The sequence below is a fragment of the Cnephaeus nilssonii genome, assembly GCF_951640355.1.
Source record: "Cnephaeus nilssonii genome assembly, chromosome: 7".
Classification (NCBI taxonomy): Eukaryota; Metazoa; Chordata; class Mammalia; order Chiroptera; family Vespertilionidae; genus Cnephaeus; species Cnephaeus nilssonii.
In genome coordinates, this window is record NC_137078.1 from 97,875,561 (window position 1) to 97,892,375 (window position 16,815).

The 16,815-nt window shown below is 55.1% G+C and overlaps 1 protein-coding gene across 1 annotated transcript; it reads right to left on the reverse strand.

The window, feature by feature from the left end:
- Window positions 1–877: 877 nt before the first annotated feature.
- On the reverse strand, window positions 878–16,162 carry PGD (phosphogluconate dehydrogenase). The gene is made up of 13 exons (XM_079776389.1): window positions 16,051–16,162; window positions 15,346–15,421; window positions 14,111–14,290; window positions 11,895–11,960; window positions 11,174–11,292; window positions 9,669–9,738; window positions 6,810–6,944; window positions 5,765–5,954; window positions 3,287–3,417; window positions 2,963–3,096; window positions 2,074–2,173; window positions 1,828–1,950; window positions 878–1,732 (listed from the first exon to the last, which is right to left on the reverse strand). Exons 1-13 carry the CDS (start codon window positions 16,056–16,058, stop codon window positions 1,613–1,615), a joined length of 1,452 nt encoding a protein of 483 aa, XP_079632515.1. The 5' UTR covers window positions 16,059–16,162; the 3' UTR covers window positions 878–1,612.
- Between the last annotated feature and the right edge of the window lie 653 nt (window positions 16,163–16,815).

Genomic DNA, 16,815 nt, shown 5'->3' on the forward strand with positions numbered 1-16,815 from the left:
TAGTAACTGGAACAGCAAATAAGATTACTAGATTGTAAACATATTATATACTGAACACAGTCCACACTTGTGCGCCCCTTAGTGATGGGGATACATTCTGAGAAATGTGTTGTCAGGCGACTTCACTGTTGTGCGAACATCAGAGGCACTTACAAACCTGGATGGCAGAGCCCCCAACACCTGGGCCGGGTGGTGGACCAGGGACGTACATGCCGTCTGTCGTCCACCTACATGTCGCCGTTACGCAGTTTGACTGTGTGTACGTCCTGACGGTCTCTATCCTTCCTAAAAACACGGGCTCCACATCTGCCTCCGAGGATGTGTGAGACCTGCCTGGCTGAGATCACGCTGCAATTCCTGGTCAGGGCATATACCCAGGTTGCGGGCTCCATCCCGTGTTCAGCATGTGGGAGGAAGCCAATCAATGATTCTCTTAGCATTGATGTTTCTATCTCTCTCCCTTCCTCTCTAAAATCAATTTTTTAAAAATGTATTTTAAAAAAAAGCTGATCATTTCATGAAAAGAACTGTCTCCCAGGTCAGCCCCCTGCCCCTGCATCCTTCTGAGATCGGGGGTCAGACAGAGACACCGGCGGCTGAAGCACGGAAGCTGCTGCTCGTCTCGGGCCTCCGTGGCTCTAATGCACCCAGGGGAGCCGTCCGGAGTGTGGCTGCGAGAAGAACCACCACGTGGACCAGGCCATCCACAGGGCCAGCCAGCATGCTACCTTCTTACGAGATGAAGGCACAAGGCCTGCTTCTAGGGGCCGGCTTGGGATGCTAAAAATCCCACACCAGACCCCTGGGCCCACGAAGAATGGAACAGAAAGAGTCAGGCCTAGGAAAGAGAATGAACCAGACCAAGCTGAGCCCATCATTTAAATGTCATCCTCCAAAATGTTTATCATGAGATATCTGACATTAAGAAGGCATAAAAAAGGTTACAATGAACATCCATGTCCCCACTGCCCAACTTAGGAAAAAAATAACCAATCCATTCAAGTCCCTGCACCCTCCCTCCCTGACCGCCTCCTCTCCTTCCCCCGAGTTAATCATTATCCTAATGTGGATGGTTCTCGTATTATTCTGGAATCTTTTCTTAAAACAAAGAGGAAAGAAAGTTAGAAGGAAACAAACTTGATTCAAATGTCAGGAGGCGGGCCGCAGACCTTGCTGCAATGGGGTGCGGGGTGTAAGGCACAGAGTCTGGAGAAAGAAGAGCTTTATTAAGTGGAGGAAAGGGGAATTCAGCTGCATGATACAAAGGTTCCAGCAGAGCCCACAAGGCCCCTTCCCTTCTCTGTGACCTGTCAGGGCAAACTCGGGCCTCGCGAATCCACAGGACACGTGGACAGTGTGGACAGTGACCGCGTCAAGGGGCTGGCTCCTCCTGCCGAGCACGTGACAATCCCGTCAGTCCAGGAGGCAGGGGCAGGGGCACGGCTGTTCCCACAGAACTATCCACAGGGAGCGGGGCTGGCTTTTCAGGAGCCTCGTACGATACTTTATTTTAAAAGATCTGAGCGGAACGCGGGGCACAGACCGTGTAAGCAGTGTGGTGTGGCAAATGGAATGTCCCTGACTATGGCGTCGCGGTGGGTCACGGGGCTGACTAGGCGTTGTATGAAGACGACGACACGCTGCCGCCGTGGCCCGTCCAGTTAGTGTGGATGAACTTCCCTGGGCTGGCTAAGAGCTCGTAGGTGTGAGCCCCAAAGTAATCCCGCTGAGCCTAGAGAACGAGAAGTGAGGTTGGTTAGGATCACACGCAGGCCCCGACCGCAGGCCCCGGGCCGGTGGGTGCTGCCACCTCCTCCCAGCGCTCACCTGGATCAGGTTGGCCGGCAGCATGTCGTGTCTGTATCCGTCATAGAAGGAGAGAGCAGTGGTGAAGCAGGGCATGGGGATGCCCGCCTGGACCCCAGTGCTGATCGCCCGCCGCCAGGAGTCCTGTGCGAGAGACACAACGCCCACGGACAGGTAAGGGCTCCATCCAAAATGACGACTGTCATCGACGCCCCAGAGCAAAGCCCACCGAACGGAATGCCCGCGCCACCGCCCTGGGCTGCCCACCTGGCAGCTTTCGACGGCTGACTTAAAGAAGTCGTCCAGCAGCAGGTTCTGGAGTTCTGGGTTGCGGTCAAATGCATCTTTTATCTTTCCCAGGAATACGCTGAAATAATCGAGAGATGAAGTCAATGAATCTTTTTTTTTCTTCTTTTTCCCCTTAAGTGTTCGATTCCGCAAAGTTCAGAGAACACACAGATAATCCCATTATCCTAATGTTCTCTGAGTGAAGAAAATCGCTTTTAATTTCCGATGACCTGAAATCCCAGTGCCAGGCCTGCAGGCAGGAGGAGGAACGGTCATCGAGGTCCGAGTCTGAACCGCAGCAGGCCGAGTGCCCGGCGGAGAGCAGGGGAGGGGAGCTGGAGGCGGACACACCCCAGAGGGGTGCAAAGACATTTCCCAGCCGGAAAGCTGGCTGTAAGCTCCATGAAACAGAGCCAAGTCCCAGGAGGCACGGCCAGAGGGCAGGACGGTGCTCACAGACTATTTTAAAAAGCGCAGTATAGCCCGGCTGGCGGGGCTCAGCAGTTGAGCGTCGACCTATGAACCAGGAGGTCACGGTTTGATTCCTGTCAAGGGCAAATGCCTGGGTTGTGGGCTCGATCCCCAGTAGGGGGCGTGCAGCAGGCAGCCGATCAATGATTCTCTCTCATCATCGATGTTTCTATCTCTCTCCCTCTCCCTTCCTCTCTGAAATCAGTAAAAACATATATAAGAAAAGGCATCGTGTGGACAACCTAGTTAGAACTGCCATCCAGGAAAAAGTGACGTGACCATCTAAACCAGTCTTGTGGCCAGTGCCCCCGAGGGGACCAAGTGCCCGGTTTCACGGACGCCGTTCACAGCCCAGCCCTCCCTTCTCCGCCGCAGCCCATGTCCCGCCCCCACGGACCTTCGGATGATGCAGCCCCCCCTCCACATCAGGGCGATGCCGCCATAGTTGAGGGTCCAGCCAAATTCAGTGGCCGCCTGTCTCAGCAGCATAAAGCCTTGAGCGTAAGAGATGATCTTGGAAGCATAGAGGGCCTAGAGGACGACACGGAGATCAGAGTTGCAATTAGCAAAGCAGCTGACTGCTGGCCTTGCCCAGAGCAGCGCAGATCCCAGGACCAGCTGGACTGAGTCCACCTCCACCCCGTGGCCTCAGTAAGATCTCCTCCCCCCCCCGACCCCCGCCTTCCAAGGGACAAACAGCCACTGCCAGGGACAGGCCCACCTTTCGAATGTCCTCCAGGAACGACTTCCTATCCCCGTTGAACTGGGTCTTCTGAGGACCCTGCAGCTTTTTGCTGGCCTGAACCCGCTCGTCCTTCAGAGAGGATAGGCACCGGGCAAAGACTGCTTCTCCTGCATGCGGGAGGGGACAATGTTTTAACAAGCCCCCCCCCCCAACCCAGAGGACACGAGGACACAGAAGTGGAGCAAGAGTTTCAACTGTAAAAGAGCTGAAAGCCTCAACCTGAGGCCACGACATTTCAGCTGGATCAGAAAGAACTCTTACAAAAAGCTCTCAACAGTTCATTTCATTAAAACCTCCAACTGAATCTTCCAACGTAAATACAGGTATTCAACCACCAAGATCAACATGGAATTCAAAGAGGTGTTTTCAGGGGAAAAAAAATAAAGAGGTAAAACCACTATTATTCAAAATTACTGAGGATTGGTCCATGAGTAAAATTTCAATTTCAATGGCAAGGACTTTTATTTAAATATATATATATATTCTTATTGATTTCAGAGAGAGGGACAGGGACAGAGAGAAATATCAGTGATGATAGAGAATCATTGATTGGCTGCCTCATGCACACCCAATACTGGGGATCAAGCCCACAACTTGGGCATGTACCCTGACCAGGAATCGAACTGTGATCTCCTGGTTCATAGTCAATGCTCTACCACTGAGCAACACTGGTCGGGGCAAGGACTTTAACTTTTTTTTTTTTTTTAATATATTTTATTGATTTTTTTACAGAGAGGAAGGGAGAGGGATAGAGAGCTAGAAACATCGATGAGAGAGAATCATCGACCAGCTGCCTCCTGCACACACCCTACCAGGGATGTGCCCGCAGCCTATGTACATGCCCTTGACCGGAATCGAACCTGGGACCCTTGAGTCCGCAGGCCGACGCTCTATCCATTGAGCCAAACCGGTTTCGGCAAGGACTTTAACTTTTAAATGCTCACCAAAGACTCAATTTATTTTGAAGTACTAACTAGCATCAATTTGAAACAACTACGACTTTAAGAAGTAACACTCACAGACTCACCCTTCAAAAAACTCCGTTTTCTAATTCCTACACAGGCAGACCTCAGAGACTCCAGACCACCGCAATACGGCGAGCATTGCAACCAAGTGAGGCGTAATCTTTTTGCTGGTGGAGGGTCTTGCCGTGCATTTGTAAAAAATGCAACATCTGCCCGGGCCCGTGTTACAGTTGTTTGCAGTGTTGTCCCGTGCACCAAAAGGTTGCGGGTTCGATCCTTGGTCAGGGCATATACCTGGGTTGTGGATTCGATCCCTGGTTAGGGCGCATACAGCAAGCAACCAATGGATGTTTCTCTCTCTCCCTTCCTTTCTCTCTAAGATCAATGAACATATCCTCAGATGAGGATTAAAAAAACACAACATCTGAAGTGCAATAAAAGGAGGTGTGCCTGAAGTTCAGTGTATCCATGGTAACCACCAAAGTTTCACAATGCTACTTCACTGGCATGAGAAACATTTCAACATAGCATTTTAGTATTAGGACATTTAGAAGCTTCCAACATCATCCCTTATAAAAACAACTTGCTCAACTGACAACTTATACACGGTGAGAGGAAGGTGTCCGCGCTGCTGCCCCTGCAGTGCCCACGATGACCTGGCACTGGTGGGCGGAAGCTTTGTAAGGGCTGGCACGAGGAGGCCAGTGTGGCGAAACCCTTCAGGGAGCCCAGGGCTGGCTGGAGGACGGGCGCCCCCATTAGCTCCACAGACAACGGCGCCCGCTCAGGGATGGGCCCAGCCTGCCTTCCACCGTAGGAAGGGTGCAGTCTCTGCAGCGAGGGAGGGTTCCTTTGGAGACCGTAACACTCGTACATGAGTCAGCCATCAACAAACTGCTCCCGCTACTGCCCTCTTGGTCCCCGCCTCTGGAGTCACTCAGAGGAGCTAAAAAGCAGCCAACTTCCTCTTCCTTTTTTTTTTTTTTTAAATACATTTTATTGTTTTTACAGAGAGGAAGGGAGAGGGACAGAGAGTTAGAAACATCATTCAGCTGCATCATGCACCCCCCGACTGGGGACCAAGCTCGCAACCAAGGTGCATGCCCTTGACCAGAATCAAACCCCGGGACCTTCAGTCCACGGGCCGACGCTCTATCCACTGAGCCAACCCGGTTAGGGCTCCTCTTCCTTCTATGCAGAGCGGGGCTGAGAACCTGCATCCCTCCTTAACCGAGGGTCTTACCACCACACAGTTCATGGCAAACCAAGCGGGAAAAGGCAGGAAATCAAGAGGAAGGCGGCGAGCAGGGAGGGAAAGGCAGCTTATCTGCCAGATGTCTGTACCTGTCACCTCCTCAGAAGCCTTCCTTGATTGCCCAATCCAGATCAGCCTTTCATTAACATGCCAGGCATGCGGACACCTATGTCCCCAGGGCCATCAAGTTACCACCACAGTGAGATGAGGGGTCCCACGCAAAGGCGCACGTACCGATGAGGGTGACGGGCACACCGTACTCCAGGGCCGAGATGGCGGTCCACTTCCCCGTGCCCTTCTGCCCCGCACTGTCCCTGATCTTGGGCAGCAGGTGAGCGCCGTCGCTGTCTCGGAACTTGAGAATATTGGCTGTGATTTCAATCAGGAACGAGTCCAGCTCTGTCTTATTCCATTCCTCAAACGCCTGCGTGCAAGACGTGAGAGAAGAGAAGAGATTAGACAGGAGGCTGCCCTGGCGGAGTCATGCTTCCCCTGGGTCAGTACTGACCGAGGCCCACGACCTGCTCACCCCAGGCTCACAGGCTCCTGCCCGGCTGGTGCGGCCCGACGCCTGCGCTCCCACCAGCTGAGGCGGGCGCTGACCTGTGATGCCCACGTTCTGCTCACCTGGTCCTCCCCTCAGAGCAAGTGCTCCCTCCTCTCGCTCAGGTGTCTGTACCTGTCACCTCCTCAGGAGCCTCCCCTGGCTGCCCGCCTAGGCCTGCCTTTCCTTATCACAGCGCCCGGAGCCAGTTTACCGTTCCCTGTAATCCCTGCTGCCTCCTGCCAGCTGACGAGGGCAGGACTTGTGGGTTCTCTCACTATCACACCCCCAGCACTCAGAACAGCGCCTGGCGTACAGCAGAGCACTCAACACACATCCCGAAGGAACTCTAACTAATACGTAAACCAATGAAATGTGAGCACGGAAAGAAGAGCAGTTTCTATGGAAACTAAGTTACGTTGTGTTGGAAAGAATAATAAGGGCAAGTCGGTGGAACAAGGTAAGTGAGGGTGACACAAACTTAAAAATTAGGAGAAGGTGTACCTCCCACCGGGGACAGCGGGAGGATCAGTGAGACGGGCATGAAACGGCAGAGCCCGACACACAGGCCGGGTGGCTCCGTGGCGGAGCTTCTGGCTCAGGGAGTACATCTCATTTTACAGCCTTAACCCAGGGCTTCCCTTAAGTCAGGCGAGTCCATCCCGGCCGCCAGGATGCCCGGCGGAGGGAGAACGAGGAAGCTGTGCGGCCCCGGCGGGAGGGGGGCGCACCTACCTGTGCCATCTCGCTGTGCTCCATGCCCAGGATGTCCTTCATCAGGTGGTAGGCCTCGCAGATCAGCTGCATGTCCCCGTACTCGATCCCATTGTGCACCATCTTCACGAAGTGCCCCGCTCCCTCCTCTCCCACCTGTTGGGGCCAAGCACCAGGGCCGTCAGAGGGCAGAGGCCACACCAGAAAAGCCCACATCGAGCTCTTCAGCAAGACTCCCTCCCCACAGAAAACAAGTGTGAGCAAATATTTATAGTAGCCTACATAATAAAAGGCTAATTCGCAAAGCGACGGAACGGCCGAATGACTGGTTGCTATGATGCACACTGACCACCAGGGGGCAGATGCTCAATGCAGGAGCTGCCCCGTGGTGGTCCGTGCACTCCTACAGGGGGAGCACCGCTAAGCTGTCGGTCGGACATCCCCTGAGAGCTCCGGGACTGTGAGAGGGTGCAGGCCGGGCTGAGGGACCCCTCCCCCGCAGTGCACACATCTTGTGCACCGGGCCTCTAGCTTTAAAATAAGAATCAGTATGTAACGACTCAATGCAAGCTTCAATCCATTCCAATGCTAATGTAAACTAACTCCAAATTCATTCCTCTAAAGTTTTCAAAATCCCCAAATTCACTGAAAGCACCTATAGCTCTTTAGCCTGCCTTTCTGTTCTTTCTCATTGTTATGAAAAGCAACTCCCCACTCCCAGTCTTCCTTTCCCTGAGGTGACCACTCTTCTAACAGCTGGAGGCTACACCTTGGCCAGTGGAATCACGTACGTACATGCACTGTAGTTGCTTCTAATGGCTGAGAGGTGAAAATGACCTTAGATCCCAGGTCTGGCCCTCAGCCCTGTAAGCACAGAAATGTGCTCTTGCCGGGGTCTCAGAGTTGGCAAGATACTGATTTTATAACAAAGCTGGGAGGAGGTAAACATCACAATCCAGTCTCTGAATTTCTGATGAGAACTTCAACTATGGGTCACCGTGGTCACCAGTGACAGTCCCATCAACACACTCTGTCCCTACAGACAAGCTACTGGGAAGCCCCATCACCGGGGAACTGCTTAGTGGGCAAGGAACCAGACAAAGGGAGGGACAGGGTCTAACGCTGAATGGCGCTGGACTCTGCCGTCACACGCACCCATCGCCACCCCGGGCGGCCTGCCCCGTGGACCAGACGCCTGGATGACCGAGAAGTCTCTGCTTGGATGACTTCTGTTGTCTGGTTCCACTGCTGACCTACCCCCTCTCATTTTGACACTTTCTGTAGCCATGAAGTAACATGGCGAGCAACACCTTGCTTCACCCCATCCTTCCTGTAACTTCAAAAATGAAGGGGAGTCCCTGCCGTGTGCGCACACCTGTTTCCAACACCCTGAGGCTGAGCCGTAAGCCATGGAACGGCACCTGACGGAATCAAGATCTGTGAGGGCAAGTACTGCTTTTTGTTCCTGATTTTCTGTGTCTCCAATGCAGTTACTGTCACTGTACTTTTATTGTAAGCACTCGCTCAGTTGCCAAGGAATGAAAGCTCCCTTCCCAATCCTTTACACTAACGAGAAAATTAGTCAACCCTCCAAATCGCAGCCCTGCCTCTCCCGCTCCTACGCGGAATGTGGTTACATTCAATGAGCACTGGCTACACTGTAAGGACCAGTTTCGTGCTGTGGCTGAAGTCACCGGCACGGCCAGCCCAGGGGTAAGACTTCCCTCCTTCCTCACCGGCCTCAGACCTCGTTCCGCCTCTACCTTTACTACACATACAATAAGTCTATGCAGGGCCAGCGGGCTCAGTGGTTGCGTGTCGACCTAGGAACTAAGTGGTCACTGGTTCGATTCCCGGTCAAGGCACATGCCCGGGTTGAGGGCTCAATCCCCAGTGGGGTGAGGGGTGTGTGTGCAGGAGGCAGCCAATTGATGATGTTTCTCTTTTGTCGATGTTTCTATCTCTCTCTATCCCTCTCCCTTCTTCTCTCTAAAAATCAATAAAAGCATTTTCTAAATAAAGAATCTAATATAATAAAATAGCTCACACAAGTGCTGATATAAAACGAAAGGGATGAGGAGCTAAAGAGACCTTGAGACCATCCAGGCCAGCCCGTGATTGACAGGTGAGGAGGCGGGAGCCTGGTAGGGACAGGGAGCGGCCCAGGCCGCTAACGGAGAGCCAGAGCTACAACTGGGGTCCCCAGCCTCGTGTTTCCTCATCCACGTGTGGATGACGCTGCAGGAAGGGACAGGATTCACTGCAACAGCAACACAAAACAGGCCGGAGGGGAGTGGGGGTGCGCCAGCCGCCGCACACTCAGGGCGGAAGGCCGGTGCTGCTCAAGCACAGAACACCCACAGGGCAAGCACGCCCGCTTCTGGTTTTGACACCCTTTCCTCAGCCATGACGAAACACGGCTAAGCAATCTTACTTCACCCCATTCTTCCTGTTCCTTTTTAAGGAATCTGTCTCTTGGGTGACTCGGGGAGGGCTGCTTGTAATAGCAACCTCAAGGTTATGAGCAGCCCGTCAGATACAAGGACATGTGCAACAGACATCCTTTCAGGCATCGGCTGTGCTAGCGACTCAGGACTGAGAGCTTTCCGCCACAAAGCCAAGCGCTGGGACCGAGGCGGCCACAAAGCCAAGCGCTGGGACCGAGGCGGCCACAAAGCCAAGCGCTGGGACCGAGACGGCCACAAAGCCAAGCGCTGGGACCGAGGCGGCCACAAAGCCAAGCGCTGGGACCGAGACGGCCACAAAGCCAAGCGCTGGGACCGAGACGGCCACAAAGCCAAGCGCTGGGACCGAGGCGGCCACAAAGCCAAGCGCTGGGACCGAGGCGCCCACCGACGGCGAGGAAGGCCCCGCACTTGCCCAGTCACAGCAGGGCTCTCCAGTTCCCACTTTGGCAGCGATGCCCTGGAAGATGGTCTTGATGTGGGGCCTGTGGAGAGAAAGCGCGCAGGTCAGCTGTGGGGGAGGGGCGGAGACCCAGATTAAATACTCGAGGGTGCGTCACCCCAACCCTCTTTCTAACGGGCGGTGGGAGCCCACGAGAGAGGATCCAAGTGCCCAGCGCTCGAGGTAAACCAGTCGGAGGCTGCGCTGTCAGGAGGCCGTGGCTCCCCAGCAGCCACCCGGGCTTCCCGGAGACCCTGTGAGAGTCAGGGTGCACAGGGACCCCGCGGTGTTTCCAGGAGCCACAGTCACCCTTCGTCCCAGGAAAAGCGGGGCTCCTCACGCCCCCACAGCCCCCAGGACATCACCACCCCGACGCATTTCCCTCCCGTTCCCCTCACCAGCGGCCGGCAACGGGTTTGGTGAAGACACAGACTGACAGGGCTGGGACGTGAACGCTCAGGGTGAGGGGCGAAGGCGGCTACCCCCTGGACCGTGGGCCCTCCCTGAACGCTCGCTCCCTGTTGGAGGTAAAAGCGCCCCTTCCGCCCCCGCCAGCTGAGGGTGAGCCTGCGCCGGAGCCTCTGCTGTCACCGTGTCCTGTGTGCTGTCCTGTCTGCACCCTGATGGCCGCTGTGCCCAGAGAAGGGCTTTCGAGCTTCTGAGAAGCAGGAAGCCTCCGCTTCTAGATTTCACACAGAGAGAACCTCCGACTTACTGAGCCGAGAGGCAACTTGAAGACCATCTTCCCCGTAAAGCCTTTACCTTTAGTGCCTGATAAAGCTCTGGAATCTTCGGACACAAGCGCATTCGGAAGAGAACATTCCCCTTCACAGCTCCCCCAGAGGGACCCTTCCTCCCGCTCCCTCTCCTGCCCAGGCCGCGCCTGGCTTTGTCTCCGCAGCCTCAGGAGCGGGTTCCGGGCTAAGGCCCCTCTTCTCCTGGCTTTGCTCTCCTGCTCGCCGCCCCCACCCCATGTCTTTACCTCCCTTCTCTTCCGCCGAGACCTCCCCTTCGTGGCCGCCCCTCCCTCTCATACCCCGCACAGGGAACAGTGTAAAACTTGTTTTTTCCAAGTCAAATAAAACACTCCCACTCCATTCCCAGGGAAAAGAGAGGCCCCGTCAGATTTTTCCATCCCTCACTATTATTAAACCAAGTTATTTTAGGAGCAGCCATCAGTTAAGGAGGCAGATCAGACCCTAAATCCACACAGTGCACAGGACATCCGCTGAGCGGCTTCCTTAAAGCCTCTGGCCCTTTAAGTCTACTTAGAACCTCATGGTCAGTCTTGGCGGGAATAACGGGGAGAAAAGGGCAAAGGGGGAATGTGCACATATGTTTTGTCAAAGCAACAAAATGTGTGCACGAGGTATTTGCAGCGTCTCCTAGCGCCAACGCGGTCCCCACGGAAGGCCCGGGCTCCACATGCTCCAAGCCCAGGCCCCTGTGCTGAGCGCGGCTGCGCGCTGGGTACTCACCAGGCGGCTCTGTTCCCTCCGGGCATGAGCGATGGGCCGTGCCGGGCGCCTTCCTCTCCCCCACTAACGCCGCTCCCCACAAACAAGATCCCCTTGGCCTTGAGGTGTTGACATCGTCTCTAGATGAGAGAAAAATAACTTCTTTACGCCTCCTTAGAGTGAGAGTCTCCCATGGAAGGAGGGGAGGGTGACAAGTAAGGAGACCCAACACTTGACGTGAAATGACCCCAGATCCGAGCATCACCTGGTCGTTAGAGAAATGCGATCCCCTCGGTTTGGGAGTCAAAAGAAAACCCATGGACGGGGACAGCCACCCTCTCCCCAGAGGGGGAACTAGGCCCGACACAGGCTCACGGTCCTGGGAAAGACCTGGTAGGATCAGACCGGCCAAGCGCTGGTTTAGTGCAAGCAGGACGGGCGGCCGCCCCGCACAGAGGCTGGGCGGGACCTGCTCCTGCACGAGCATCAGCGCTGGTCCTCGGCCTCGCTACGTGCTGATGGGTCACGCGCAGGAGGGGGAGGAGGGGACGCTAACCGTGAACCCTCGCCGGCTGCGTCTAAGCAGCAGTCATTCGAGTGACACGTGTGGCCGATGAGAGCCTCTGCCGTCAAGCACGTGTGAGCAGAAAACAGGCTGACGACGCACCAGCCGGCCCCCCGGAGGACATGGCACCTTCCCCAGAAGCCCCCGGGCCTGGGGGCTGCACTGAAGAATACTTACTGTGGTGTCCCTGTATTCAGAGTTCCCCCCATCAATGATGATGTCACCGGTGTCCAACAGCGGGACCTGTAACCAGGCACCAGCGTTAGGTGGACCAACGACAGGGAAGCCAAAAGCAACAGGGCAGCCCTTAGCCACTCAAACCAACCAGGATTTATCCCCACTCCCCGGCCTGAAAGTCTGACTACTTAACTCTCAGTAATGCCCCTGTGGCTAGAGCCTGTTTAAAAGCGGAGGGCTGGCCTAGCCGGTGTGGCTCAGTGGATAGAGCGTCGGCCTGTGGACTGAAGGGTCCCCGGTTCGATTCAGGTCAAGAGCACATGCCCAGGTTGCAGGCTCGATCCCCAGTAGGGGGCGTGCAGGAGGCAGCCGATTGATGATTCTCTCTCATCATTGATGTTTCTATCTCTCTCTCCCTCTCCCTTCCTCTCTGAAATCAATAAAAATATATTGAGAGAGGAAAAAAAAAAAGCTGAGGGCTAGCAAACCAGCCAGAATTCCCTTGGCTTCCCCGGGGCTGTAACTGCAGAACTGGTTTTCAGTGTCTGAATAAATTCTTCCACCAGTTTCCCTTCATCCGGGAAAAGCAGGCGCTGGCAGGGTACTGGCAATGAGGCTGTCTCCGTTTATTGTGGGAGAGGAAAACCCCCATTAATACAGGGTGCTCTTTTCCCAGAGGGGCGCTGGGGGGACCCCAGAAACAGCTCAGTGGCAGTGCTTCGAGCAAGAGCTGCTGGTGCCCCCATGGGCAGGTCCTCTGCCACAGGCTCCGTGAGGCAGCGGCCGTCAGTCCTTCGGGGGGAACACGGTGGGGAAAGAACAGACAACCAGCCAGCATGACACAGACAGTGATGACCACCCACAGGAATGCCCACTACCCCAGCCCTGGGCGCGGGTGGAGGAAAGCCTCCATGAGGCATCAGACTACACGGTGTTAAGGAACCAGGCGTATCTGACACCCACCACCTCGGCGGATGGCCAGGGACCAGAGCGGAGGCCTGCCTCCCGGCCCCCGGGGGACTCAGCACCAGGCAGCACCCATCTGCCCCAGCGTGGCCATCAGTCAGATGCATATCGGTTTTCCTCCAAAAAGGATACACTTCCTAAAGCCAACCAACTGTTTGCTACAAAAGTAAGTACCCAACGTGCAGTCCCTAGGACCGCCAGGGGGTCTCTTGTCACTTACATTAAATCATACAACAACGTGAGAACTGTTGCTTCACAGAAATACTGAGAAACATAAAATCTAGTTCTAAATGTGGACACTAAGGCTTCTTAGTGAAAAGCACTAAACATTCATAATTCAAATCAAAACTAAGTGTTTCTGAATATCAAAGACAGATCCCAGTGCGATCACCACAGTCCCGCACTGCATACCACCACTTCGGTCAACGACGGACCGCATACACTACGGTGGTCCCGTAAGAGGATGACGGAGCGGGAAAACTCCTGTCACCTGGTGATGTCGCAGCCGTCCTGACATCATAGCACAACTCGTTACTCCCGTGTTTGTGCTGATGCTGGTGTAAACAAATGTGTGCTGCGGTCGTATAAAAGTATAGCACATGCAATTATGTGTACAGTATACACTTGATAATGATAATAAACGACTATGTTACTGGTGTGTATACTTACTGTACCACACTATTTATCATTATTTCATAGTATACTCTTCCTACTTATTAAAAATGCCTGCTGTAAAAAGCGTATGCTGTGTTACACCAGCAGCCTCACACCTCTCCTGTCTCCTGTGCTTGATTTAGCCTCGTGTTGTTTGGTGCAGTAACGTGCTATACAGGCCTGAAGCCTGGAGCACTAGGCTCGCTCACACAGCCCTGCTGTGCGGGAGACTATCCCGCCTCGGTTTGTGTAAGCGCACTCGGTCATGTTTGCACAATGATGAAATTGCCTAACAACACATTTCTCAGAATGTGCCCCCTTCGTTAAGTGGCACATGGCTGGATTATTTCTACTCTTGTCAATGAATTTTTATCCACCGTCTCTTGTCCTCAGAATTTTACATACTTCGTGCCAATCAAGTTAACCAACACGGAGACATTGAAGCAATATTTTGTCAGAACTGAGCAGTTCGTATTCAGAACCTGAAAAGCGGGGGTGGGGGTGGGGCTCTCTTAAGTAAAAAGTGAAACAGCTAAAGGAAAGAGAGAGACAAGTTCTGTCACACTCGCAGCAGCTGGGAGCAGAGCTGGCCTCACCAATTTCTCAATGAAATCATCAACCGCTTGGCCGGCCTTCACAAGCAGTAGGATCCGCCGAGGCTTCTTCAGCTTGGAGACCATCTCCTCCAGGGAGTGGGCACCAATCACCTTGGTTCCCTTTGCCTCATTGGCCAAGAAATCATCAACTTTGGAGACGGTCCTATTAAACGCACAGACCTAAGAGGGCAAAAAGCCGATTAGGAGATCGAGGGCATGCAAGACCTTCATTCAGATCGGGGACCAAGTGACAACGAAATTTCTATTCAGCCCAAGGTTTTGGGAAGGTGGGACCCCGCCTTTGCCTTTCCCCGCCCAAGTGCTGACTGATGAGCGTCAAGTGAATCTCAGTGGATGAAATGGCAGAGAACTGAATACGGGTGTGGCAAAAGTAGGTTTACAGTTCTTCCTATGAAAAGTAATACAATAATTAACAAAATAATAATACAGAACACGCTCTGTGTTTGGTGTACTCACAGCTGTAAACCTACTTTTGCCACACCCTGTATAAGTAAAAGTCAACCACTCCTGGCATCTCAGGCTAGAGTCTAGCTCAGGGGGTCCTCAAACTACGGTCCGCGGGCCACTTGCGGCCCGCCGAGGACATTTATCCGACCCCCCGGGTGTTTTTGCCGCTGCTGCCTGTCCTGCTTAGCAGCCGACTTAGCAGCGTGCATAGGAATTTGTTCATAGTTTTGTTTTTTTTTAACTATAGTCCGGCCCTCCAACGGTCTGAGGGACAGTGAACTGGCCCCCTGTTTAAAAAGTTTGAGGACCCCTGGTCTAGCTGGTTAGAATGCAAATCTAAGAACCAGCTGGTTCAGACTGATAGCTTTTGTCACTGATAATCCTTGTATCTAAAGTCCGTTTAATATTTGCACCTGAACTTTTCACTATCCCGGACCTCCTTAGGTGACAAAGTTAGAGCTCTACATAGCCAGCAAGGTTTCTCCTCCTCAAGATACCGACAGGATTAACCAGGTTGCAAACCTTACAGAAATGACAGATACATTGAGCAGGACGCTTCTTCCTCAGGGACTTGGGGAATTGGCCCTCCCACACCCCCATGTAAAGCGGTGCTTCTCCTTCCTTTGCAAAACAGAGCAGCCACAGAGCGAATATAAAGAGAAATAAGCACCGGCTCATAGGGGATCTTTGCAATCGGCAGGTCCCCAGCGCTCAGGCTAATGCACACCCAGCACCTACAGGAGGAGAGTGTGTCCCTCGTGACTTACCACAAAGCCGTGGTCATTCATGTTCAGAATTAGGTTCTGGCCCATGACAGCCAGTCCAATCAGTGCAATATCCGCTCTGAAAGGCCAGAGAAAGGAACGAGAAAAATGTGTCAGCTCCATTCAACCCACTCCAACTCAGGGACCCCGAGTTCTCAGCTTCTCTGTCCCCCAACTCCCTTTTGCACTTTTGAACCCAGGCGCGCAACCGGCCTTGAAACCAGACCGACCACGCCCACTCCAGCTCTGCGAGGGGCAAGTCCCCTGGAGATCAACCCCACGGGCACGGAGGCGGGTACGCCTAGCGTGTGAGCTCCGGTCTGTCTGTAAGGGCCGTCCCGGGGTGCCCGCCTCCCACGGAGGGAAGAGCCCTGCAAGCAGAGACGCGGGCCGTCCGGCCCCCTCCCTCCCCTCCGGATCGGGCCCTGGTTCCCCTCGGCCATGCCTGCCCCCCACCGCCCCCTTTCCTAGCAACGGGGATCCTCCCGGCGCCTGCGCCATTGCAAGGAGCAGAGGGCTGGGTCCGAGGGAAAGGCAGGCTGCGGGGCTGGCTCGGGGAGTTCTGGGGCCCGGGCCGGAGGAGCTGAGACCCCGGAGGCCTGGGCTCCGGGCGCCACGAGGCCGGGCTCAGGCGACCCCCGGTGCCAAGGCAACCTCGGCGGCGGCTCCGCCCATCGAGCCGACTCTCGGACACGGCCCGTTACTCACTGAGCCATGGCGGCGGCGGCGGCGGCGGCGGCGGACCCGGCAGGAGCGGAGAGAGGCGGAGAGCAGGGGACGAGCCGCACCGGGCGACCAAGTGAGCTCCGCTGGGGCTCGCCTCCCGAGGCCAGGGCCGCGGCTTTCCGGAACTGGCCAATCGGAAGAAAGGGGTGGAGCTACGCGGACACGCCATTGGCCCTCCCAGGCGCCTGTTACACCACCTGAGGCAACGGTCACGCCCACTCCCGGGGCAGACTCGGGAGAGCGCCGAGCGCATCGATGACGTCGCCCGGGGTGCGCCCCGCCTGGCAGAGGGCTGGGTGTGTCCTGACGGGCAGCGGGACGGGGGGGGGGAGGGGAGGGGTGGGGGGAGGGGAGGGCTGGGCGCGGGTGGAGGGGGCTGGAGGGAGCCGCCCGCGGTAGACAACACGCAGGGCCGGGGGCTCTGCTCTGCGGCTCCGTGCAGGATGGTGGGTCACGTTGGGCCGCACTTTCCAGAGTTCCAGGCACTTGGACGCCTGTTGTCCGGATGTCCATCACTCCTTCCTCCCATCGCTGCCCGGCACGTGGGGCTTACGCGTCTTATCGCTCAACTCCGGGCAGGGACCGAGGTTTCACTAACTCGGCATTTGGGCAAGTGTAATGGGTGCCAGGAAATGCTGGTCCTCACAGGGTCCTGTGTGCGGAGACGGAGCCCCTTTTTGCAGGTGCGCAGAGAGCCTGCGGGGAAGGTGCTTGGTGGCGGGTGATGGGCCAGGTCGTTGAACGAGA

Bases quoted from the DNA above. Each gene is read 5' to 3' on its own strand.
- PGD (XM_079776389.1), bottom strand. The intron at 11,961-14,110 runs GTGAGGCCAGCT...GCCTGGTTACAG, and splicing joins ATGATTTCATTGAGAAATTG to GTCCCGCTGTTGGACACCGG. The intron at 3,418-5,764 runs GTACGTGCGCCT...TCCCGCATGCAG, and splicing joins TGTGCCCGTCACCCTCATCG to GAGAAGCAGTCTTTGCCCGG.